Consider the following 27,902-nt stretch of genomic DNA (forward strand, 5'->3'; position numbering starts at 1 on the left):
ACCTGATAATGAGTATTTACATCATATATGCTACATTTAGTCTTGACTTTGTTCCATCACTGTAGTTTCTCACTGGGCTGCTACTGTTGGAGAGTAGTTGGCAAAATAATTGTGAGGAAATTGACAAGATTTGGGTTGTAGGATTCTTTCAAGACGCTGGACAACAATAATTAATTAAAAATATATATATTGTAATGCAGCTGCTGGTGGAGGTCAGAATCCAGTGGTGGGACCAATTTGCAGAGGTATGACAGTTAGTGGACTGAATATTTGTGTGAGCGAGATGATGAACAGAAGACAGTCGCTAACCTTCTCAAGCAGAAGAGGTGGGGGCCACCTGTAGGAGTTGGGCAAGATGGTGTCACAGCCACTGGGTGAAGTGCAGCTGTAGGGCTGAGGTGAGCGTGGTCGGGGGGGTAATTCGAAATCGAGGTCCAGGAGCAGAGGTCGGGGTCATACATGGGAGGTCAGAGATACAGATACAAATCCGTAGGGCAAGCCGTGGGTCATAGTTGTTGGGCTAGAAGGAGTAGTCGGTGACTAGATCAGAAAGGCAAAACAAGAGCAGGCAGATCAGGTTTTCCAAAAGGCAAGCGGGAGGTCGAGATGAGAGGATCAAACAAGGCTGTGAACAGAACATTGGACATCTACTTCCGTGAGGGGTTCAATAATCTGGCAGAGAAGAGTGGTGAGAGGAGTTTGGACCATAACAGGTGCGGTGAATTGAAGCTGATGAGTCTGCGGATGAAGAGTGAGCAGTGACAGAGAGGTAGAACATGACATGGAGAGGCAGAAACATGACAGAAATATGCAAATGTATTATTGCAGTCTTACTGAATTCTGAGTATTTGCAACCAAGTGAGCAGCAATCCATGTGGCCGCATTTAGAAAATCTCGTCCTAATTATGTGTGCATGTCTTGCATTATTTGCTGTGCACATTACTTTGTTGTCCACCTCTGCCCACCTTGTCCTCACCTTGGCTCACTTTCAAACCACCTTTTCAGACACCCACACATTAATGATTAAATCTGCTGGAGTATAGTTTTGTAATGAAGATATATTTGTACAGTTTTTCATTAATTATTTATCATCTTATGTAGTTTTTAGCCTTGAATGCTTTCTGTCAGAAGGGGGCTGCTGTGCAATTGCCAAATATAGCTCTAGTGCTCTTGAGACAGGTTAGCAACACCCACCACACAATTCAGGTGGGTTTAAGACAGGTTCAAGCTTCCTGAGTCAACTTTATTTTAAGAGAAACGTTGCTGCACAAATATTTTGAGCACGTTTAAATCTCAAGCGACTGGGCTGCACCACTCTGCAACTCACAAAATGAAATTGAGAACCCCCAAGAACACTAAGACGTTCTTCTGTTGGCATCATGTCCTGCTGCTCTTATAGATTTTCATTGTGTAAATTATAAATACAATTGAAGAGAAAAGCTTACGATAAAACTAATATTTGGGGTAAAAAAGTCTTTGTTGAACAGTTAATCCTTTCTGTAATATCCCCTTTTTAATAGAAAATGTGGAAGCTATTCTTCCTGGGGCCCTTTAGACAAATTACCTAGAATTGATTTCCAGCAGCTTAATCCCACAGTCCCCACTACCTGACATGTTTCCTGTATGTTGGCTATTAAGAAGAAGGAGCAGGATCAAATGGAAAACTATCATAGTTTATGGGCAATCTCACACGAGTCAGTGGATTTTCTAAAGACATCTAAAATATACAGAAAACATTTACTCTCCAGACAGTGGCAGACATTAAATAAGTTTGATTTTCTGTCCTGTGCAGTGTTCGTCAACCATTTTACATTTTGATTTAATCATTTTAAGCACATGATGAGACAGCAAAAGCATATAATCACCCCATCAGAATAGTGTCACATATATGTCTATCATCTCTAAAATAAATAAGTAATTAGGCTTTCAAAGCTAGAAATATTCCACTGCACCTGCTTTTGTTTATACGACAGATTGTACAAGCTGTTGAATCAGGCGTGTGTGCCACAGTGTTGTAGAAGAGCTCATTAGCAAAAGTAAGTTTGCGACAAAATGTTTTATAAGGGCAAAGCCCCTTTTCGTTAACTCCTAATAGTAATTTCAGAATAACAACAAAAGATACAGCAGCCTGGAATATAATCTGATTGCTGGATAATTGCAAACTTTTAGCCAGTTTTAAATTCACTGCGCCGTTTAGCTGAAAGGTTTTATGATTTTTAGGAAAACGGCTATACAAATATAACACATTTTGTAACCCAGAGCTTGGTCATGTTTTCAATGTTTGGTTGAACCAACCCATCCTTTGACCCAACAGCTTTAAATCAACAGTTAAGTTATAAGAATAAAACAACAATTATAGTTTGTGGGAATAAATATGTGGCATTGCCAACTTTATACCATAAACTCATTATGTATAATTACAGCCTATACTGTGATGTTTGAACACAATTTTTTTAATATAGAAACAGTACTCAATACCACTTTACAGCACTGGGACTTTCACTTATGAGTTGACCAGTTCTGGAGCACAACGTCAGCTGTGTGAAGGCAACTTTTGTTAAATTTGAGTTCTTATTGTCTTGATCAACACTCCTTGCCAGCAGGTGGCAATAATACACGATAATACACCATACTGTTAAATGCTAACTTTCAGTAAGCATTGCCAGAAGAACAACAAGCCATAGTTTGTTTATTTGTCATATGCAGATCAACACAAGGTCAGCAATGAAATGCAATGAAATACTCAGGACGAGAAGAATCATCTCGACTCGCCAAAACAATATACAGCATGCAACAAAATTACAAAACAAAGCACCAAAAGATGACGAAGAAATACATCTACAAGGTCCAAAAGAACTAAGCAACATGGTAGAATACAACGGTGCTATAGGATGAATCAGTACAAAGTAGCTCACAGAAGACCTGTTTTAGACGGGACAACAGAGTACAGACAACAATATACAGCAATAAAGAGCAATCAAAATAAACATAGTGTTATAAAAACACAGTTACTGATAGCAGCATGGTCCTATTAGCAGAGTGGTTCTGTTAGCAGTGACGTTCATCCAAACATCCAAGTTCCCCGCAGAACCGAACTCTTCCGCAGAGTTGGGTTCGGGTAGGCAGATTGGGGATCATGGAGACAGCAGCCATGACAGGCCGGAGCTTGAGCCCGACGCGGGAAGGGGACTGGGAACGAAACCACAAAGGCAAAGTAGCTACACAGAACTCCAAAAGTGCATTGCGGTCATACCCGTAATGGGTGTGCACTGCAGGCCCAAAAAAAAGAAAACAAAACGGGAACAAAAAAAGAGCGAGTTGAAGCGGAGCTCTCGTCAATGCTACCATAATGCGATGCACGTGACGTGATCTCCGACAACCATATGGAGGTATATGAAGGTGCAAGAGAACAAAGATGACAAAGTACTACAGCACATACTTAACTGAAACAACACTAAGTTCAAAGAGTTTGCTAATAGTCGTGGGAAATTGTATCCTGCCATGGGTTGCAAACACCAGCTGGTGGTTAATGAGGTTGTTGTGTGGCAGGTGGACAGGAAATAGTTGGACATTTCAAATATTCCACCTTAGCTTATACCCACCTTGAAGATATTCATGGGCAACTCAGAGCAATAAGATTTCAACAGGATGCACAAACCTGTTGGAATAGCACTTTCTACGTTACATTCTTCTATAGAGGGTTGTCACAGTTCTTCAGATCTGAACACAAGCTTCACAACAATCTCATCACTCACCAATGAATGTTTTTAGAATACACCACTGTCCTCACTTTATTTGAGGAGTTAACGCAACAAACAAACAAAAAAAGCTTCTCGGAATTATCAAATGCATTTTTAAAGACATTTTAGAAAGTGCAATGGCATTCATTATTACTTGTACCACTACTTGGTGTTGGAAAGTATTCAAATGTATGTACTTTAATAGTGCATCCCTCAATGTAACTTTTAAAATCCAGACTTTAGTAAAACGTTATTGGAGCTAACCTTGGGGAAATGCATGATGTTGGAACGAGAACACACTCGGTGAACTGCAGCCACCTTCAATGAAGGATTATAGTTTCTTCACCTATCATCTACCATCTCAATCTTTCCATCCCACTTTCTACATCTTCCTAGATTTTCATTATTTCATCCTTTCCACACTCTCTGCCTTCCTCCGTCTCGATCACTCTGAGCCCAGTCCTCCCTCATTCTCGTGTCCCTCTATTCGTCTCCCTGCCACTCCTCCATCTAATCATTTCTCCTGAGTGGGGCTAATTAAAGGGGATCTGATGGAGTGCGCTGACCACAGGAACATCAATCAATCTCTGTCCAACACAGCAGAGCCCCTCGCTGACTCCCCCAACCTGCTGCCAACACGCACAACTCTGCAAAGGTTAATTGTATTCATTATATAAGGGACAGAGGGAAAGATGGGAGACAACGGATGAGAGAAGATGTTGTCTAAAGTCACCCTGAAGGTTCAGGCTGTTGTGTAAATTCTCTGTAGGCCACAGTTAGGTTAAACTTATAGCAACAAAACCACCTGTCACCTGTTTACCTCTTAATCTTGTCTAGCCAAACCCTTTTCTTTCCTGACGCGTCACTCCATCATCCATTCACTTCACCTCCCTTCCAGCCACCCATAACACATATACATAATTGTGTTAATTTAGCTGATGAAATGTATGAAAGGAGTCGCGCATCATTAATGGAGAATCTTGATTAGTTGATTAAGTCTTAGACTTTGGGCCAAAACTCATTTAGTCTCGTGTGTCCAACCTACTCTGCTGTTAATGAGCTTCGATATTGTTCTTTTTTATGTTATTTTGAACAGCTTTCAAACACACTCAGCCATTTCTTATCGCAGCGCTCTTTACGTTTTGTGGCAGCAACTTTGAAAGCACCAATGAGGCAGTTTATTATCACATCAGTAACTTGGCACATTAGATGAATCACACTTATTATTATTTTATTTATAGTCGGTGTCCATTTTAGCCATTTTTTATATTGGAGGATGAGACCGATGATTTGTCTTCATCATTCGTGAATGATGTTTCTGTCGTTGCAAAAGCTGTAGAGTCCTCAATGGAGCAGTTAACTGTATTTTTGTACAATAAATATAAGACACACGGATTTAACATACAATATGATGCCAAATGAAGAGGTTTGATTGCTCATTTGGTCCACTTAGTGGGAAAACTTGCTGCTAGTGCTAAAAATTAACTAATTATGGTAAGCTAGCTTATGAATTTGTATAAATGAAAGTAGGAACTTGCTTGATATATAGAATATTTATTTATTTTTATTCATAAATTTAACAGAGAGCTCAACATGTGAAGTCGGAACATTTATTTTTCTTTCAAGATTTGTTGAGATCGAACCAGAATGTTCAGCTATTAAATTGTTTTGTCTAATATCTGCGAGTTTGTTGCTTTTATAAATTTATATTCTGCCATCACTGATGGGTGAATTTTCCATATCAGAGGAAGAAAAATGTTCAACAGTAGTAATATTTTTGCTTAACTTTCGTAAAACCCACGGGGGAGGTAAAATATAATGCTCGAATGGAGTTTCGTTTATTAAGCAAATTTTACCAACAGCAACAAAATAAACTCAGTAATTTCCTAATATTTTCATTCTATTAGGTATTTTTACATGAGTCTTATTTACATGGAACCATTTATAGTCAATTTTCCAACCAAACGATGTTTGCATTGCGATGCGTGCTCAGTAGATGTGAAACCATTTTTTCTTTGAATGAATGCTTCAGTAAATAAGAAGCTTTTTAATTTCTCTTACCAAAAGTCGGGCTATTGTAGCCCATATAGATGTTTATTTTTATTCCTCCAATAAAAGTCATTTCAAAGTACTACAATATTGCCGTATTATAGTTTATTTTGGCATTATGACTGAACTGTGAGTCACAACAAATCTATGCAGGATATATTAAGGCGTCTTTGTTCACACAATTAAGAAGGCGTAGAACTGATAGTGTATTGGGGGGTGGGGGTGTTTGAAAGCAGATTTTTTTTTTTTTTACATTTTACTAACCTAATCGAAACTATCAAACAAACTTCAGGCAGTTCATCTAGACAGTTTCCTTTTTGTTGAGACATTTCATCCTTCATCCAAAGGACTTCATAAGTCCAAGGAGCCACAACAAACTGACTCCCACAAGCAGCACACTTGCATAGTAGACCAACCAGTTTGCTGGTGATAAGATGGTTTCGGGGGCCCGCCCTCTCCCCCATCAACTCCTCTGAGGCAGCCATGGCCAAAGTGATACAAAATATGAAAGTTCATGCTCAATAATCCAGGTAAAAAATTCAAAGATTAGTCGTCATCTGGATCTTTTTTTTTTTTTTTTTTTTTTTTAGGTTGAGATGTTTCGTCCTTCATCCAAAGGACTTCATCAGTCCAAGGAGCCACAACAAACTGAGTTGAGTTATATTGAGATAATTATTGAGAGTTGGATCACTGAGCATGAACTTTGATGTTTTAAGCCACTTTGGCTATGGCTGCCTCAGAGGAGTCGACCGGGGAGAGGGCGGGCCCCCAAAACCATCTTATCACCAGCCAACTGGTTGGTCCACTATGTCGATGTGAGACTTGTGAGACTCGGTGTGTTGTGGCTCCTCGGACTGATGAAGTCCTTTGGATGAAGGATGAAACATCGCAACAATAAAAAAAAAATAAAAGAAACGTCCAGATGACCTGACTGAGCTTTGTTGGATTCTTTACCTGGATTATTGAGCATGAACTTTGACCAATTGAAAGAACGACTAGTCAATAGAAGCTGTGTAAAAATCAGATTTTGTTAAATGCTTTTCAGATACAACTAATACAAAAACCCGTTGGAAGTGTTTCACCTACTTTTGCGACCTGGAGGTACTGTAGATAACAGGTGGCCTAATCATCCACAACACTGAAGGACGCAGCTAAACCACTAAATCAAACTTTTAAACGTAACTCTCTTTCTGGGGCCTTTGGATAAAGCAGACAGTTGGTGAGTTATGATGCACTCATGTCCCTTTTACATGCGAGTGGCAAAGCTTAACCAACAGGTGGCTGCTGTGAATGGCTCTTTCATCTTGCTCGTCAAATTTTGTCCAGGAAGTGATTTTTCTGACACATGCATGCCACAAACAGACTGATGCCAAAATCAAATGAGAACTGAGGAGTAATGAAAGTCATGTCTTTTAACTCTGTTTTACCACCAACACGAAAACACTAAATAAATGAACAGACATCTTCTGGAACATGGTTCACTGAATTGAGACACTTTGCCTCCTCACAGCAGTGGGAGTTGCTCTGTCGGCTTCTTGCTGGATGTTGGTTTTCTTTTAAGTCGTTTACTCATCTGTAAATTCGAACACTAAAACGCACACAGTTTCTACTTTAAAGTAAGGTTCACGTCGCCCTGATAAGAGTTTCAAAACGCACCCTAGTTCTTTGAGAGTTGTGGCGTTAAAACTTTGTTAAAAAATTATCCTTAAGTGATAAACAAATAAAAAGGAAAAACACGATTTATCTTGTTTTTGGTCACCCGCCGCTGAAGGCTTGAGGCAGTAACGTTTTTGCCCGTGTCTGTCATGTGTGTGTTTATCAGTGACATAAAAAAAAAAAAAGCTTCTGGCTAAATGCAAACACTCTTTTGAAAAGTGTCTTCTCACATTCCTTTAAGGCCCTAAACCCTCTTCTTTGAAATGCTCAAAAACAAAACATGAAAATGTAAAAACTTGTCAAACCAATTACGCTGTTACCATAGGAACCACCGCATCCCATTACCGAAGGTTATGCGCCAACCTTCTTCTTGCTGTTTGTTAAACACTTTTCAACATAATCAAACAAGAAGGTAACGGTTTAAGACGGTGAGCCCACTCCTGCAGGAGGTGGTTTCACCTCCTGCAAGAAGTCTTTATTTTGACAAGGTTGTGCTGTGCTCGAGTGAGTTTCAAATTAAACTTGTGCAACTCGCTGTGAGCTAATTCACAACTTCTGCTTGTTATGCTGCCATGTGAAAACGTCACCAGAGACTCGCAGCACAACTACGGCGACAGTCAGCCACTTCGTGCACCACAGAGCGCTAACATTTATTAGTTATTGGGAGGTTGGTTGGTCGTCACTACATGATTTCTTACAAAACTCAGGGGAAAACCTGAAACTCTTGTGTGGTCCTTGTATTGTTGAACTACATCTAAATGCTGGCTCAGGTACTCTCCAATAAAACAATGAATCTTTAGGATGGACCTTTTCCAACCAGCAAAGACAAATGCACATTTATTGCCAAGTAAACCTATACAAATGACTTACCTTTTTTTTTATCAGGTACCAGAAAGTGTTAGACATAGTTAGTTAACTCCCGTCTTTAACATGTTTCAATGTTTATGCCTAATTGGGGATGCATGATGTGATAAAAATTGCAATTTCAGTACCGGTGTATACAATGTAAGTAATGCAAAGGATTGCTTGGATGACGATAAACCATTGGCTATTATATTACATCCATTGATTTTCTTCAGCTTGTTCTTGAGTAGAGTCAGGGGGGCAGCAGTTTGAGCAGGGAGGCCCAGACATCTCTTCACAGCCATCTTTTCCAGTACTACATGGAGGATTCCAAGGCATTCCCATGCCAGCTGAGAGATGGTCTCTCCAGTGTGTCCTGGGTCTTCCACAGGGTATCCTACCAGTTGGATTAGCCCAAAAAAAAACTCCATAAGGAGGTGTCCAGGGGGCATCCCTATCGGATTCCCAAATCACCTCAATTAGTTTCTCTCGGTATGGCAGAGCAGTAGCCAGTGTTTCCCCTACCATTATACAAGCGGGGCGCCCCGCCCCGTCAACAGAACCGAGCGCCCTGTCTACCGAACCCCACCCCCACCCCAAACCACTTGTCAGCACTGACATAATGCTAAACTGGCGGCTCGCAATGCAGGTGTGCTAGCTAAAAAGCTTAAGGCAGCCTCTTCCCTCATGCTGAACCCTCACGCTGAACGCAACCCCACCACTCGAAAACTGTCGGTACAAACAGCGCATGGCTCAAATGTGTGCTGTCTCTACCCCCGACACCCCCCCCCCCCCCCCAAAAAAAAAGCAAAAAACAACCAAAACACAACTGTCGGCTCATACAGCGTGCAACTGAGATGTGTCTCCGTCTCTCTCCTCTTACACACCCTGCTCTAAAACAGTAAAACTGTCGGTGCAAACAGTGCGCGGCTGTCTCTGTGTCCCCCAACCCTTCTAAAACTGTTGGTATAAACAGCGATCTGCGCAGCTTAGGACAAGTCCGTCCGTCTTCCCCGCCCCTCTCCCCCGACAAAAATCATGGACGAGATGAGTGCCCCGCCATGGCAAGTTATCTAGGGGAAACACTGATAGCTCTACTCCAAGTTTCTCCTGGATAACTGAACTTCTCACCCTCTCTAAGGGAGAGTCCAGCTGCCCTTATTTTAACGGGCCAAAGTTCATGCTCAATAATCCAAGTATAAAATCCAACAATGTTCAGTCTAACATTTAACGGAATATTCCAAGTATAATTTTTTTATACCTATACTGCATCTCAAAGAGGACTTCCTAATTAAATTAGAGTATATGTATAGGTTTGGGATGCACGATATTGGATTTTTGGCCGATATCCAATATGCCGATATGTTACAACTTATTTGGCCGATAACCAATACCAATAACAATATTTTTTCCATTTACCTACTTACAGAGACTACATAGCTTTCTCTGCTGTGGAATTAAAATACTAGATTATTCTGCATGGTCTTTGGCAGTTTGTCCTGCTACCAAATGCATATGCCAAAAAGGGGGGCTCAAAATGATGTAACACTTCAACTTGGATTATGTTTAATGTTAAATTTATTCATGGCATTTACTCTGTCTAACACAATTACAACACTCGAACTGTGCATATAGCGCCTTTTATATCGGTGAGTTATTTTAATGCAATGTCCGATATTTAAATTGATTGATAATATCGGCCGATACGATACCATACTGATAATATCGTGCATCCCTATTATATATGTGTGTGAAAATGTTTATAGATGCACAAAAAGCACATAGATTTGATCAAAATAGTTTATCCCCTTTAATTTTGACCTGAGCCCGTGTGTGTGCTCATGACTGCGTCTTCAAATTGGCAGTTATTGACACGGTTTTGGACAATCTGTTCTTGTACCAGTGTTTTTATAAACACCTTATGCCACTTGTTTTTTTGACATTATTGGCATCTCCAGATGTCGCATTAGAAAAAAAAGTTACAACCTTCTGACATCCTTAGCAAAACTCCAATGGGAGGGCAAGAATGTTTCAGAGGTGGATGGGGTTAATGGTAGATGCTTTAGGAGAGGTTCCCTCCAGTCTGTTCTGTAACAGACCTCACTTGTCACTTTTTATTTATTGCTTTATTTTTTTTGCATCAGCTGCTTCATCAAACGCAAAACAACTTGAAACCTAAAAAAGAAGGTATTTAGTAAACATGAATTTTACCATGGGGTGCAATCCTCCCACATCTGGACTCCAAAATCAAGGTTAAGAGGAAAAGTCAACTATTGGTTTCAGCTTTTGTTTGAGGACTTTATGGTTCCAAAAAGGACATTGTAACATGTGTTATATTAGTATGTGCATCCTGAAGGAGATTTGTCACTGCGATATGTGCATTAGCCTCTTGAGCCTCATTATCACTGAAATAAACCACACTAAGCTCTGATGTCCTGTGCGCCCTTGATCCTCTGTTTGATCGTCTTAAGTTTCTGTTTAATGTTCTCAGATGCTTCTCATGAAGTTCATGCTTAAAAATTTGCGAATCATTCCTACTGTCATCCTAATTGGTTTGTCTTAGTGTTTTATTTAAGCTATAGCAGTTTCAGACATTCAGTTTATCCTTTTGTTTTGTTTTTCTGTGCTTCTTGAAGGTACCTAATCCCTTCACTGGATCGCTCTCATGCTGGCTTCTATCGCTGCATCGTAAGGAACCGGGTGGGAGCTCTTCTGCAGAGGCGCACAGAAGTGCAAGTCGCCTGTAAGTATAAATATATATATAAAAAAACATGTCTGACAGACAAACAGAACAAGTGAAAGAGCTCAAAGATCCTGAGTGCATATGTGCTTAATTGCTTGCGGAGTACACAGTATGCCCGCATTCTCTTTGGCTGATTTTGTACCAAGGACCGGCCAGGGAGGGAGAGATCCTGGCGGAGTGAAAGCTCTACCTGCATCTCATTCGAGTGTTATCAACCCAGACAGCTGTTCCACTCAGCATTCTCATTAGATTGATATTGTTGCTATGGTTCTTTTTCAACTTTGCTTCATTTCAAATTGCTGCTTTTTTTTTTTTTCAAACTCTCTCTTTTGTCAACAACATCTGTTGTTTCATAGTAAAAGCGTCGCTCCCGTGCAGCACATCTCTGTAAATTCCCCCCCGCCGGTTTCAGGCCGCACAGCTTTAGACTCTTGTTAACGAGCTATTAGAGGCGTTTTGGGAATCGTCGTGGTGTATTCCACCCACAAAACTATCCTACGTCAATTATCCTGGAAGGGTATGTCAGGTTCATTGGCTTCTCCTTGTTTTGGTGACAATCGTGGGACTGGGTTGCTGTGACTGGCAAATGGGTTCAATCAGGCACAACAGAAAACTGTGGGAGGGAGCAGGAATAAACCTAAACAGTCCCACTGGTCCACTTCATTACTATTAGGCAAACATAACGTTAGCGTTAACAACTCCATCCTTCTGCATCTCATTTCTCTAGCGGTGGTTTGATTTTTACATCAACTCCTTTTGCTTCTGTTAACTTTCTCTGTTTTCTAGCCGGCACTGCTTTCTATTTATTTCTTGCACAGCCCACTGTCATTCAGCTACTCTCTATTCCTAGGTCTTCACATTTCCATCATTCTCCTCTTGTCTTGTATTGGTTGCTCATACACTGACTGGCTTCACTTGTGGGTAGGAAAGGGAAAATTTAGGACACCTGCCGAAGAAATGGATTGGGATATAAAAAGGCAGGGAGTGACTGAAAAGACAGAGAAAGGTGATAAGCTGTTTGTGAGGAAGCTGTTTTATCAAGGCAGCACAATTAGGATTGTTGAGCTACACCTCTGGAAGGGGGAAACATGGCGAGGCATTAAGAGATTGGGAAGGAAGGGGGAGGAGGACGTCACATCACAAAAACTGCAGATCAAAGTCGGGGGATTTGTAGACTTCCCAGATTTCCATTTAAGCTAAGCACCACAGCTGCACAACAAATCCAGATTACCTACTTTATTCTCTTTGAAAAGGAGCAGGAGAGACGGAAAACTAGATTGCCATCGGTACACAACCACTCCAATAATGCTGGTTCAAAGTCCCACACGTTGTCTGCATGTTTCATTTGTAGTACAGTAGTCCCTCGATTATCGTGAGGTTTAGGGACCACGCCCCCCGCGATTTGCGGAAAAACTGCGAAAGAGCAAGTCTGTGAAAGTCAAATCGCAAAGTAGGGAGGGACTACTGTATTTCTACACTGAGCTGGAACCTAATAGTGTTTATGAAGCGTTCATACTAACTGTTGTGATCCATTTTTCTTCCGTACATTTTTATGTGCAATTCATGTCCCACAGTTTTCAAGCTATTTCAACAAATCATATATCAAAACGTTCAGCTCTTTCATGACGATCCTGATATGACTTTTGGTATTGGTGCAACTTTAGCTTTTTGAAATATTTAGCCCCCCCCCCTTTTTTTTTTTGTTAAGTTCAGCTTTTTTCAGATAATTTCCACTTTTGTGCTCTTTTCTGCTTCTTTCATCCTAATTAACTTCTTTCTACTAATTTCAGCTTGTTTTGCTCGTTTCAGCTTATTTCTACTAGTTTCAGTTATTTCAGCTACTATTTAGCTGTTTTATGCTAATTTTAGCTTTTTTGCTAATTCCAAATTTTTTGCACTCGTTTTAACTTTTTTTCCAGCAGAAATTTGCTCTCTCTGCCTCCTTTTGGTAATTTGTTTTTTTTTTCTGCTTTTTAAGCTACTTTTCAGCAGTTTTTTGCTAATTTAATCTTTTTTCAGAAGTTTTCTACTTTTTGCGCTCATATCTGCTTCTTTCAGCAAACATGTTCTTTCTGCTTTCATCTGCTAGCATGTTCTACGTTTTCAGCTAGTTTTTTTTTTTTAGCATTTTAAACTAATTTCAGCTGTTTTCAGATAAATTCAAGTTTTTCGTGGTAATTTCTGCTACTTTCAGCCTAATTAACTTCTTTTTGCTAATTTCAGCTTTTCAGCTTTTTACTTCTAGTTTAAGCGTTTTCTCCTATTTCAACTAGTATTTAGCTATTTTTATGCTAAATTTAGCTTTTTCAGCTATCCACATTTTTTCTCTCTCAGCTCCTTCCACTTCTTCTTCTGGTAGTTTAAGCTTCTTTCTGCCTTTTCAGCTACTTTGCTTTTTTTTTTTTTTTTTTTTGCTCATTTCAGCTTTTTTAGCTAATTTTCTAATTGTTGTGATCTTTTCTACTTGTTTAAGCCTAATGTCGCTAATATGTGTTCTTTCTGCTTTCTTCTGATAACTCAGATTTGTTCTTCCATTTCAGCTATATTTTAGCATATAGTTTTAGCTATTTTCAGCTGTTTTTTTTAGCAAGTTCTTCAGCAATAAGCATTTTTGCAAGAAATGCAATTTCTCTAGTTGACTGTTTTTTTAAGTCGAGTTTGTTAATGTTTTTGGTGCAGCGCTTGTGTTCAATAGATAAAGCTTTCTCTGCCTTCGTGGAGCTGTAGACCTTGTTTACGCCTGCTTCTTCAGTTGCTTTTTAGCAGTCGAGTTGCGTTTGGATAGTACTAAACACAGTTAAGGACTGCCTCAGTGCGCACTGAAAACATTTTCTTTCAAACCACCTTCAGAGGTGGTTTGAATGGTGGACTCCTTTTTTCTGCATACATCAGGCAGTCTGATCGCAGCCTGAATGTATGTATGGGGTCTTCTGCTGAACTAAGGTGACCCTTTACAAACAGCAGATTGTAAGTCTCTGAGTTACAAAAAATCTGTTTTGTGGCCAGCTGTTTAGGGGATGGATGGATGGATGGATGGATGGATGGATGACCTAGCTGTTTGTTTTAGGTCGTGGGGAACCCTCCTTCAAAGCCTTCAGAGAAGGCTTATTCATATTAAGCACACATGAAATGTTACATTTAATTTAATATTTATTTTTTCATAAAAACAATTTTAATGTAATTTCTCTTACTTTCTGCTAACTACTGTGTGGTTGAGGAAGATGTTTGCATTTTAACAAATTTAAATCTAGTTATCCAATCAGATTATTTAAAATGTATGTCTCCAGGCAGAAACAGAATGAGCTCTAATTGGTTAGGACTTCACCGTCGTTAGAGAAGGCTGAAGTCAGTCGGAGTCTCTTCAGGATGAAAACATCTGTTTTGTTGTGATTTTATGAATTGGAAGGTATTGCAGAACACAGTGGGATGAGTTTTTGTCTCTTGTTTGTTTTGATTTGTTTTTAGAACAGGGTTGACCCATCGTGGTCACCATGAGTTGTGTCAATCATAGAAGAGTTTGAGCTGTGTTGTTTTATTCACCTAACGAGGTTATGTTTGTAGCAGATTTTTCAGTAAAAATCTTCAGTCTTTTCTCTTCCAGAGCTCTCTGGAGGCACTAACCATCATATGACCCTTCATTTTTCACATATAGTGTCCGTTAAGTGCTCAGGCCTAAAAATGTGATTCAAATGGCTCTGAATTGTGTTCATGTTAAAACAGTAATTGTTCAGACATTTAATTGTGTTGTCATTTCTCAAATATCGTTCAGAATACACATTTAATGGCCAGGTCTTAATACCACGAGTTATAACTGAAACACTAAAGGTGGATGTTTAACTGCAAGTAGGCTTGTCACGATAACAAATTTTATTGGACAATTGTCTCAGAAATGACTGCGATAAATAATAATGTTGTTTGAAATTTGCCAATAATTAGTAATTATTGTCAGATTTAAGAAGAAATGTTGGTAAATTTTTATGTGTAGTACCTTTTGTGACCACTGGGTGGCAGTATAAGGCTGTTTGAACCGAAAGATAGTGAGGGAGCGAGCAGTGTGTCTCTTTAAGAAAAATGGGAGGGAGGCCACTTGACCTGACATGGGCTGTCCTTTGTTCCTGTTTTTCGGTTCTCAAATGGCGGATGCTCAATGTGGTTTGAGCTCTTTAGCATAGCAGTTTTCACACAAAGCTTTTAATAAAAAAATCAGTAAACAAGTTCTCGGCTTCTTTTTGCACAGAAAAACAACTTTTTAGACGAAGGCACCGGTTTCATCCGTGAATTTTGGAGCTTCGGCAAGACAGAGGTTTGTTCCCGAGGTTGGCCTTTTAGCTTAGCTTCTCAGCTTAGCTGCTTTTAACGATCCAAAAATGCAATTTTGGACGGTTAAAACAGATTTTAAAGAGAAAAGAGAAAGGGAGGGGTCAGTGAAGAGCACCGGAGTTGAGCTTTTTCTCATCCAGTGTCTTCAGTAGAAAGAGACGCGACGAAACGATGAAGCCGATAAATGAAAATGAGGCCGATAATTTTCATTTATCATGCGATTAATTGATTTGTTGTTTATCGCGACAGGCCTAACTGCAGTTCTGAATTAGATGTTACTCAAGCCTGTTTGAATCATTGGACTAAATCGGTTTAAAGTCTGGACGAGATGAAAGTGGAACCACAGCTGAATTTGTCGATGACAGAGAGAGCTAGAGCTGGTGTATTGGTGCAGGATTTTTATTTCTCCCTGCTTAAAGATTTGAGAGAAGTGGAGAATAAAAACTGCGGGGAATGAAACAACGAATATGACTTTTACTCAATTTAGCATCCCCTTAATGTCCCTTTGTGACTCATTACATCTTGCTTCCTTCAAGCCTTTTCTTGATCTGCAGCAGAAACCATAGCAACAACTCTGCTCTGTCCATCAAAGCAGCTCAATATAACATTTTTTTAGAGCACAAGAAGATGGCAGCAGCTCAGAGGTCACGGAAAGTCAAAGAAAGAAATCAAATGTGTGTCTCTGACTTGTATGCAGCATTATAACACTCCTGCCCTACCCTCTCTCTGGTTTTTTTCTTGTTTGTTTTTTCCAGTTATGGGCAGTTTTGAAGAGGGTGAACGCACTCAGTCAGTCTCTCAGGGAGATGGAGCCGTTGTTCCCGCACCTCGCATTCGCAGCTTCCCCCAGCCGCAGGTTACCTGGTTCAGAGATGGACGGAAGATTCCACCCAGCAGTCGAATGTAAGCGTTCATTCTTTCAAGTGTGTTCTTTTTTTATTTGGGTTTGATCCGAAGAATACCTCGTCTGCTTGACTCCTGATGATGAGTGCTGCAGCTTCATTGGGACCCTCCCAATCTAAAGTTTTTCCTTTTTTTTGGTAACTTTTTTAAATGCCAAACAAACTTTTATTTATTTTTTTGTTGAAAAGCAGAACTGCTTATACACAAGAAAATTGTCAACTTTTCATGAGGTTTTCATTACTTCAGGAAATCAACATAAACTGTGCACTTTTAGATCAACACCAAAGTTCATGCTCAATAATCCAGGTAAAAAAAAAAAAATCCAACATTGTTCAGTCAGGTCATCTGGATGGTTTCTTTTTTTTTTGTTGAGAGATGTTTCGTCCTTCATCCAAAGGACTTCATCAATCTGAGGAGCCACAAGAACACACTCACATAGTGGACCAACCAATTTGCTGGTGATAAGGTTGTTTCTGGTGAAGTCCTTAGGATGAAGGACGACATGTCTCTCAACAAACAAAGACACCATCCAGACGACCTGACTGAACATTGTTGGACTTTTAGATCAACTCACCTGTTGTTGTCCTCTCTTGTTCCTGTTTCTGCCTCGTTGTCTTCTTCATTTTGGCCCAGAACCTGGAGGCAGGAGTTATTTAATGTCAGCTTTGATTGCCTGCTAGCAGGAGTTCAGCACACATTAAAGTTGTTTTTGTTGCACTTTTCTTATCTTAAAATGTTTAAAATTTAAAAGAAATGTTGCACTGCTTTTTAGCCTTGAGGGAACAACAACAATTTTTAAATTATTTTTTCCCCCATTTTACAATAATTTCAGTTGAATTCAGTTTGTAAAGATCGCATGGTTCTGTTGTCAGAATTGTACTGATTGAATTTCTAGTCGGGGTGTTTTTGTGTTATTTTTGTCACTCACTGGGTTGGAAGAATGCATCCACTATCTACTGGTGTAAAACTAAGATCAGTCTATGTCAGTTGCTGGGATGAATGGATGAACAAACAAGTTTATTTCCATTTTCTACATGTTCAGATAGAAACTTTACATCAAATGAACAAATCAAAGAACCAAAGAAAAACAGAAATGGGCTGAAGCCACACAGGCTCAAAAAGTCATAAAATCTTCAATTCACAAAAAAATGAAACGGTCTATAATTTCACAATCCTTCTAGTCAAGTTTAGGAATTACTCGTTTTTTTGTTGTTGTTTTTGTTGTTTGGCATTTACTAAAAAAAAAAAAAAAAAAAAAAAGTTAATTCCTAGACTTGACTAGAAGGATTGTGAAATTATTATTTAGTGATCTAGCGCCTCCAGAACTGGAACTAGTCCTTGTAAACGATGTAGGCGTTTCATTTGTATTATTTTTGTGGGAAAACAGAGGCTTCTGACACAACCATTATGCCTATTTAAACACTATATATGTCATTTAAAAGCTGTGGAGAAAGTATAAAGAGAAAATTATAAATATTTGAGCACGAACTTTGATGGTATAAAGAAATAATTTCTAGGTTTATTGAAATAAGCTTAGTGTGTTATTCACATGTCTCCTCTTTTAGTTGTAATATTGGGAAGAAATGTATTTTAAATGCATTTTTCTCAAATGTCAACATAAGTAAGTAAGTAAGTAAGTAAACTTTATTTATATAGCACTTATCATAGATACAATCACAAAGTGCTGTACAACAATAAAGAAATAAAAGCTTAAAATAAAATAAAAATAATAACAACTCATTGATAAAAACAGTAAAAACAGCTGGAAAAAACAGTAAAACATTTAACTAAAAGCTTGACGAAATAAAAGTGTCTTAAGCTGCGTTTTAAAAGAATCAACAGAAACGTTCACACGGAGAGACAGGGGCAGGGCATTCCACAGGCGGGGGGCTACGGCCTTAAAGGACAGGTCACCCCGAGTTTTAAACCGGGTCTTAGGAACCTTAAGAAGGTTCAGCGCTGAAGACCGAAGGGTGCGGGCTGGAGGATAAGGAAACAACATTTCAGTAATGTATTGGGGGGCCTGTCCATTTAAAGCTCTAAAAGTCAAAACTAAGATTTTAAAATTAATTCTAAATTCAACAGGCAGCCAATGAAGAGAAGATAAAACTGGTGTAATGTGAGCCCTTCTGTTAGTTCCTGTTAAAAGCCTCGCAGCAGAGTTCTGGACCAATTGGAGACGAGCGACGGCAGTTTTGTTAAAACAAGTAAAAAGGGAATTACAATAATCTAAACGAGAAGAAATAAAAGCATGAATAATCATCTCCAGGTCAGATCTGGATAACATTGCCCTCAGTTTAGAAATGTTTCTCAGATGATGAAAGCAGTTTTTTACCAGAAGCTTTGAATGTTTGTCCAAAGACATAGACTGGTCGAACAGAACACAGAGATTTCTGAGGTTCGGCTGAGAAGAGGAGCCCAGAGAACCGAGGTGTTGTTTAATCCAAGGAACTTTCTGTTCAGGGGCAATGATCAGGGTTTCCGTCTTGTTAGAATTTAACTGAAGGCAGTTGTTAGCTAACCACGCCTTAATATGTGAAACACAGTTTACTAATTCAGCTAACTTATGTAATTCTGAGTCATAAAAGGAGTGGGACATAGTGGGACACGCTGTTACGTTACAGCAGTAGAAAATGTATTTACACTAAAATATTAGGTAATATTTCTCAGGATAATCGTTCCTTCCATTATCTTCCGCTTGTTCCGAAGACGGGTCGCAAGGGCAGCAGCTGGAGCAGGGAGGTCCAGACATCTCTTTCCACAGCCACCTCTTCCAGCTCTTCTGGGAGGACTACAAGGTGTTCCCAGTCCAACTGAGAGTTGTAGTCTCTCCAGCATGTCTGGGGTCTTCACCAGGGTCTCCTCCCAGTCGGACATGCCCGAAGTACCTCCCTAGGGAGTTGCTCAGGGAGCATCCTTACCAGATGCCCAAACCACCTCAACTGGCTCCTCTCTATGTGGAGGAGCAGCGGTTCTACTCAGAGTCTCTCCCAGATAACTGAACTTCTCAGCCTATCGCTAAGGGAGAGTCCAGCTACCCTGCGGGGGAAACTCATTTCAACCGCCTGTTTCCACGATCTCATTCTTTCAGTCACTACCCAGAATTTGTGGCCATAGGTGATGGTAGGAACGTAGCCCGACGGGTAAACAGAGAGATTGACCTTAGAGCTCAGCTCCCTTTTCACCACAATGGACCAGTACAGAGTCTGCAATACTGCAAACGCTACACCTGTCAATCTCCCACTCGATTCTTCCCCCAAACCCTAAGATACTTAAACTCCTCAACTTGAGGCAGAACCTCACCCTCGACCCGAAGAGAACAATCCACCCTTTGCTAGTTCAGGACCATGGCTCAGATTTGGAGGTGATGATCGTCATCCCATCTGCTTCATACTCAGCTGCGAACCGCTCCAGTGAGAGCTGAAGATCACGGCACTATGACAACAACAGGACCACATCATCTGCAAAAAGCAGAGATGGAATCCTGAAGCCACCGAACTGGACTCCCTCTTCTCACTGGCTGCACCGAGAAATTCTGTCCATGAAAGTTATGAACAGAATCGGTGATGATGGGCAGCCCTGGTGGAGTCCAACTCCCACCCTTAAAGAGTCTATCTTATTACTGGCAATGCAAACCAAACCCTCGCACCGCTTGTATAGGAACCGAACAGCAACAGGCCCCCAATCCCATACTCACAGAGCACCCCCCACAGAGTACCTCGAGGAACATGGTGCAAAGCCTTCTCCAAGCCCAGGATCATCTTTACTATGAAAAAAATGTGTGAAAGCCAAAAAAATGAAGCATCAGACCGGGCTAAGGGCAGATCTAATCAAACAGGCATGAGGTTGGATGGATGGATGGATGGATGGATGAGCGTGCAGTCAGACAGGTAGGAAGGAGTGCTTCATGTACGTGTGTGTGTGTTAACAAGTGTGTAATCCCCACCTCATCACATCTGCATTCCTCTGCAGTGGGAGGTGACCTTGCCCTCAGTGAGAGTGAATCTTTATCAGCTCCTCTTCATCAGTAATCACACTCTGACCTAGAATCACTACGAGACAAGAGTCCAGACGTTCGTTGAAGAGCGATGCCGTGGGCAGACTAGTTGCTTCAGCTCGTCTGCTCGTGAAGCGCAGGATTATGTTTGTCGAACAGTGAGCTGTGTAGGTGGGGGTGTGGGAGGGTTGGGCACATTTACAGGTTGAGGTTACTTTTTAAAACCATTTTACATGCAGAGTCCTGCTCACACTTCTTTTACATCCCTTACTTTGTTGCGTTGTTCGTCTTCATACTTGTTTTACTTGAACTTTGATGGATTTTGCAGCGTTTTTCTCAAAAAGATTGATCTTGCTTTTTTATTTTCACAAATTTTCTACATTTATTGCCTGTTCTATAGGCTTGATTGTGCCTTTTTTTTTTCAATAAACTGGTTTAGTTTGGATCAGTTGGCTAAAGCAAAGTCATCACCCTTCAATCTTAAGAGTTCTGAAAGTCACCACAGCCACAGCAACTCAGCGGTCATTTCACATGTAAAAGTGATAGTTGTTGTCCAGGGATGGGGTGCCATTTTTATGTGTCACAAATAAAATCCGAGTTGCACCCTGACACACATTTACTGACAACCTTGTTTTACAGAAACTGGTTAAAAAGCAAAACCATGACAGCAAATTATCCCTGAGCAACAAACTAATAAAGCCAACAGACCAGAGTTCAGTTCAGTCCAAGTGTTGTTTTATTTACAGTGGGTTTATGGTTGTTTCACACAGCTCTGTTTAAAACACAATCCGCTCCATCCAGTTGTGAAGGAAAACCAAATGAACCTCAAAACCAACTGTGAAGACACCATTCAGATCAAACGAAACATGAACAGGAAGTTCACTGCTTCAAGATTTACCTTGGAGCCTCCAACACTTCAAAGCAGAGCAACTCTCCAACGAAGCTTCTTTTTGCGATAAAATAAAAGAACCCTGACAGAACTATGAAGCTCTCAGTGACTCAGCTCTTCAGCGGTGAATGGCCGTGGCAGCACTGAAGCGTTAAGCCAGAGAAAGTCCTCAAATCCTGGGTAGTTTCCAAATTAAGACGGATGAAGTGATCTCTCACTATTCTCGTGAGCCAACTCTCCAGCTCACCAACTCTCCAGCTCACCAACTCTCCAGCTCACCGACAATGGAGTCCTTTTTTTTTAATATATAAATACTTATAATTGTAAATTACTTCCTGTTTTGACTTTCTTATTGTAGTCGAGCTTGTGTTTTTTAATCATTTTAATCTTTCGTCTACACTAAACGGATGTCAAAACTAGATCCCCAAGTGAGAAAACCCTTAAACACCACTATTGCATTCTCGTGTGGACAGCCTAAATGCAACTTTTTGAAAACTATGATCTTGTAGTCCCTACTGCCTAACCTATGACCCTAATATAGACAAAATACATGTTTGTGTTACAGCTGCCAGTTGCTCAACTTACAGTGAAAACCTTTGCATGAAGTATTTCTTCAGTGACAAAGAAAATTGCCTTGAATTGAGAAAAGCACGTTTTTATTACACAAAATATCAACACCAAGTATTTTTTTTATTGTTTAATTGAACTGTCAGTAAATGCAAAGTAAATGTTGCAAAAAAAAAAAAATCTACAATAACATTAAATATATATTTAAACATGAGAAATTAGAGTAGTTTTAAATGACTAACATTCGTGTATAAATAATAAACCACGAATTGATGAGGAAAACGTTCCTCACTGGATACTCTGCCTGTAGCTGTCCCATTTGACCAAGAGTTAAAACCATCATGGTACCAGTAGTTGAATGTGAGACGGATGAGAAGGTCCACTTCATTAGTCCACAGACAGGACTCTGTTTTTGTTTTTGTCTTCACCATACTTCATCGTCTTGCTGTTTCTGGTTTGTTATTGTGGCACCGTCAAAGCACCACTGGTTCAGTTGCAACAGCGTTTGAATCGTCTGTTTCCATCGTACTGGTATCGTGTTTACAGGGTAAAATTTTATTTGGAAAAGACCATGTGGATGAGACCTTAGACTGAAGGGTGGTAGCATCACTCCCAGAAGCAAAGCTCGTTATAAACGTGCTAATTAAATTAATCAATTTGTTACAATTGGTCATCGATAAACCAGGAAATAGCCAGGTTATAAACACGTTTATTTTAAAGGAACATTGGACATTAGTTTTTGTATATAAAAAAAAGCAGACATTTCACTTTTAAAACATATCGCACAATAAAAGAACAACAGATAACGCCCTAAACCAGATTAGTGACTCAAGAGTCCTGCTTTGACTGCATTTCCACATTTTATTTTATTTCTTCGCAATTAGACCGAATTTACCGCTAATTATTTTTAAAATGTTGGTTGGTTGAAAATGATTTTTGTTACACGTTTGATACACAAGTCTATCAAAATAAACTTTTTAAAATAATCTATTTTGACCAAATTTCCCACTTTCACCACTTTTGTTTATGTTCAAAGATGTCTTTTATTTTGAAAGTCATTTCCAGACATCTCTTGGTTAAATTTATTTATGTTTTTGTAGCTTTTGTGTGTTTTTGATAGTTTTTGTGCTCACTTCGGTTTCAATTACCAATTAGTCCCCCACGTGTACCGTGTGTAGTCCAGCATTTCCCCCTCTCAGCTGTCATTGTGTCTGTATTCCCTGCCTGCGCTCCTTCTGCCATGCCTTTCAGCAGTCACAGTTTGTGGCTCATTTACTTTGTGAATCTTTTCACTTTTTCCTGGATTCCTGCATCACCCTCCTCCTGTGTTTTTGTTTGCCTGCTGAATTTTTCTAATTGTGTATGAGCTTAAGTAAAGCCTGTGTGTTTTGTTCCTCAGACCTTCCTCCTGTGTCGTGCATTTGGGCCCTTCCTCCCTTTCATCTAAAACCATAACACCCACTGCGCCGCTCTTCATCCTCACTTCCTACCCTGCAGATACGAGAATGCTAATACACACACACACACACACAGAGACAGACGCGTACACACCGCCAAGGTCACAGTGTGCAAATGAGCACTGTTGATAACAGGCAGCCTTTCTTATTGATAATCATTTAATTGAATTTGATTCATGCTAGTAGCATTTACTGTATGGAGGCATCAAAGTCTCTGCAGTGAGAGGAAAATGAGGGAAAGTCACAGAGATTAGCACCGAATCACAAATGTTACCTTGACAAAGGCTCTTTCCAAAAACTAAAGCTCTTTTGGCTTAGTTCCAACTATAGAGTTTGGCTGTGTTTGTCTGTCTGTTAGCAAAATATCTCACCAATCACTGACTTGATTTTTATGAAACTTTCAGAAATATCTTATTGAGTGTGCATTTACAACTGATTAACTTTGGGAGTCAGTTTCCCTCAATATGGCCACCAGAAGCACCGAACAACAACAACAGAAATGGCTGTAACTCAGCCAGTTTTACAAATATTAAACTAAAACTTGGTGTGGTAGTAGTCAAGCATTGACCGTAACATATATTTCAAGGGCAACTGACAACTAACAAAACTTTGGCATTAACTGCTGAAGTTGAACCTGCTTGCCTGTTAACAAAGTATCTTATGAACCACTGAACAGATTTCGATGAAGCTATCTTAAATTATTTATTGGCTTCACTTGTACAACCGATTAATTTTTGTAGTCCACTCTGTTTAAAATGGCTGCTGCAGCTCATCGACCTTAGCTTGCACGTAAATAGCTATATTTCAGTGAATTTTACAGATAGTGAATTGAGATTTGGTGTCGTAGTATATGCATGTTATTCAATACATATTCTATAAGCACTAATAGATTATGCAAGCTATTGCAAAATTGAAAGAGATTGTGCAACATGTTAATGTCAAGGTTTGATCCAAACAGCTAAAACGTAATTTCTTAACAAAATGTGACCTTAGTCTAAAAATCTGTGTGAAAGGCAGCTGCTGATATTCCTTTAAGGGATGCTCAGCCTTCAATTCATTCAAGGTTTGTCACTTCTCTGCAGAATCTGGGTAAGGTTGCAGGACAGGTGTCAGCTGTAGCTCTGTACTCTTAGCCAAGTTACAAAAAACCAGCAGTAAACGAGGTGGGAAGAGGGTTGAAGAAATGGACTCCAATCATAGTGATCATTTTCTGTCACATATAGTCTCAGTCTTACCTTCAAATGCTCTCCTTCTCCCATCTCCCCTCATTGTCCCCTGTTCCTGCGACCCCTCCTCAGGTGTCATAACTTTCATTTGCAAACTCTTCGGGGGGTCCATCTTTCTGCTTGTCTCTGGGTTCTACTTAATCACACCTGGCAGAAAATATAAAGGCTGGGTGGGGGATGTGAGGGGGTGGTGTTGCCAGATAAAGTGCATGTAGCGGTCACCCCCAAAATAATCAAACAGATGAATTTCACTCTGTTGTAGCAAACTACAACAACTGTTATCTGTTACTATGCATTTCATTCAGACTTTTCTTTTTTAACATGCATATTATTGGCTTTTTGTTTGATCGGGAAGATTTTTCCGCCTTTGTAGCAGCAAAGTGTACCGTACTTGCCACTATACACGTTGCACTGCCGTTGCATCAGCCCAAATATGTCTAATAAAGTGGAAATAAACAAATATGTCACTTCGCCATATAAGTCGCATCTATTATGCATCACCTCTGATGTGTCGCATTTGTTATGAGTCACCGCTGACAACCCGGAAATGTGGAATGGTGTGCCAAAAATCGAATGGCTGCCAAATGGCGGCTGTGGGAGCATGCATGGGATGACTTTAACAATAATTTAACAAGATTAACACTTATAAACAATTATTTGTTTGTTTGAAATTATAGCAAAGGTTTGTCTCGGTTTAACTTTTACTTAATAAATGCACTTTGATGGTAAAATCAGCTGCATTTTGCCTGGGCGGCGCGGCAAAAGGCAGCTGATTTGACGTTTGCTCCAGAAGTTCCGGAGCGAGACGAAGGTGACTGCTTTGGCAAGCCAAGTCTCTCATTAATAGCCACTTTTACCTATTAATGAGACACTTGGCTTGCCATATTACTCGAGCACCCTCTCTCTAGCTGCTGAAAATGGTAGTATTCAATATTTTCCACGTCAAAATGAATGAAATCATCAGATCTCAGCCAAAAATTGAGTTTTAAATGTGGGGTGGAAACATAAATACGTTGCTTCGCTGTATAAGTTGCAGGTGTGCTAATTTATTCAAAAAACTGTGACTTATACCATGAAAAATACTGTAGTTTTATTTTATTAATCCTATATATACTGTGACGCAAGCCAAAAGAACTACATGGCCCAAAAGCCAACAGTGCTTCTGGCTGCTGCTTTCTGCCGAAATTCATAGAACAGCAATGGAGGGAGCAAACACTAGCAGAGAAACTGATGTGGTGAAAATAGTTTTGCAATGCAAAGTCAGAAGAAACGATCCATCTATTAAGCTCACAGAACTGGCAGGAAAGTCGCAAATCATCCTGAATCTGAACTTATCCTTCGAGCTGTAGTAGTATCTTCACTGGTGAGTACCCATGTAAAATGTTGCATTACTGTACAGTACATATACGTATGTTGTTAAAATCACATAGGTTTCAGAGTTTAGAACATTTCAAGAGTGTGGGAAGGGTTTATAAAGCCTTAATATATATATAAATACTAAAATAAATATAACGTCCCTACTTTGTGGATTTTCACTTATCGCGGGGGTGTCTGGAACATAACCCCCACGATAAGTGAGGGACTACTGTAAAAAGCAGGCTTGTCTTGTTTCTCCCACATTTTAGTCACGTATGTCTGTAGTAGCAGGAATAGTTGAAGACGGTCCTACCTGCACAAGATTACTAGAACCAAATGGGCTTTTGCAAAAGCAAAAAGGCATGCACAAGCTGCAAAAAAAATTCAAACAGCCCAGGTAAAATATATGCTACTCCCACCATCCCTCACTTGTGAGCACATTCAGGCGCTGAATGTGTAAAGAAAACCCACAGCAACTTAATGAATGCTCTATTTTTTGCATGCAAGCTGCCAGATTCCTCCTGGCAATGCAGAGTGTCTCGGTGGCACTGTGACTGCTCTTTTCTCTGCCATGTGGTCCGTGCAGCTGCTGGTCTTGGCTGAGGCAGAGACTCCCGTTCTGCCGCGGACCGTACACCCAGAAACTGAGCAAATTTCTCAATTGTTGGTGCTTGTCTCTGACGAGCTTTTTTTGTTAAATTCCAAGTTCAAAAATGTGTTCTGTGCGGGCGCTTCCTGAGTATTTAATTCCCAGTACCTATGCCATAATGCATTTGTTACATTATGATGAAAAATGTGCATAGCCTAAAGTACTTATTTAGTGCTATATATATATATTTCTTTTCTTACTGAGTAGGATTCCTTTTGACAAGGTCTTTTCCATTCAGCTTGTGAGATTTGTTGTTATTTTGGGGACTTAATGTGGTGTATAAACAGAGCATCTGCCAGTAAACACATTTTGCCCGACTTGTAGATGGCTCAAGGGTGAGTTTGCCACTGGGTGATGTAACGTAACAGAACCTGTCCTCTTACTGTTTTTCTCTGACAACAATTCACTATTCACGACATGTTGTTTGTCTTCCCGAAACTTCTTATTGACACTCTGCCATGGATTTATTTGTGTTGCACTGAAACAAGCTCGTAGAAGTATCGGTTAAGACAGAGGAGCTTGACCTGCAGGAATCGGTGGGAGGACATACACTCACGTTGCAGTTCGCTTAAGTAATTCGCTGTGGGTTCTGATCAATTAATGGCTTTTGCTTGTGACTCTCTATTCTTGTCAGTACGCTATGGATTCCTCATTAGTCACAAGGACTACTGAGTACCCAGAAGTTCCTCTGCATTTCCCTACAACTGCTTAGCATTAATCATGAACCCAGCGATCTGCAAGTCTGTTGGTGAAGACGACCTGAGTAGTGACAAAAATGAGTTTTAGTAATGATGATGCATCATTTAATGGGGTTATATATGAGGAAATATTCCGTTTGTTTTTTTAATATTTTTTTAAAATGCAACATTTTTCAGTCAGGTCATCTGGACAGTTTCTTTTTTTTGTGCTGAACCGTTTCGCCTTCGGTCCGGAAGGCTTCATCAGTCAAGGAAACACACAACAAAACTGATTCTTCCTCCAACAGCTTACTCCAAAGTGGAACAAACCAGTTCTGCTTGTGATAAGATGGTCTCTTTGGTACGCCCCCTCCTCCATTGCCGGCCTTCTTCCCTGTTGACAGTCTTGTCAAACTGGTTAAAAACAACAAAGTCCATGCTCAATAATCCAAGTATACAATCCAACATTTTTCAGTCAGGTCATCTGGACAGTTCTGGTTTGTACAACCCCTCGTAAATGTTGCAGCCCAGTGGGTTGCAACAAATTTCGAAAACGTCCTTGAAACTTTTGTCTGAAAAATGTCACAACACTGCTACACTCTTAGAAAATGTTTTCCCTTCCAACAAAGTTAAGTCAGGTCCTCCAGACTTCATAAGTCTGAGGAGCCACAAAAAAATCAGTCCCACAAGCATAGTGGGCCAACCAATTAGATGGTGACAACCATCTCGTCACCATCTGGCTGGTCCACGATGCGAGTATGCTGCTTGTGGGACTGAGTTTGTTGTGGCTCCTTGGACTGATGAAGTCCTTTGGATGAAGGACGAAACGT

At 40.0% G+C, this 27,902-nt stretch overlaps 1 protein-coding gene across 1 annotated transcript in view; it reads left to right on the plus strand.

Annotated features, from left to right (window-relative positions):
* sdk2b (sidekick cell adhesion molecule 2b) overlaps nucleotides 1–27,902 on the plus strand; it is a 463,183-nt gene that overhangs the window by 320,689 nt on the left and 114,592 nt on the right. Inside the window, exons 3-4 of the mRNA XM_037691533.1 lie at nucleotides 10,925–11,031; nucleotides 16,107–16,254. Of these exons, the coding sequence (XP_037547461.1) occupies nucleotides 10,925–11,031; nucleotides 16,107–16,254 (255 nt within the window). The remainder of the gene's footprint in view (nucleotides 1–10,924; nucleotides 11,032–16,106; nucleotides 16,255–27,902) is intronic.

Source organism: Nematolebias whitei, chromosome 17, assembly GCF_014905685.2.
Source record: "Nematolebias whitei isolate Nwh7 chromosome 17, NemWhi1, whole genome shotgun sequence".
Classification (NCBI taxonomy): Eukaryota; Metazoa; Chordata; class Actinopteri; order Cyprinodontiformes; family Rivulidae; genus Nematolebias; species Nematolebias whitei.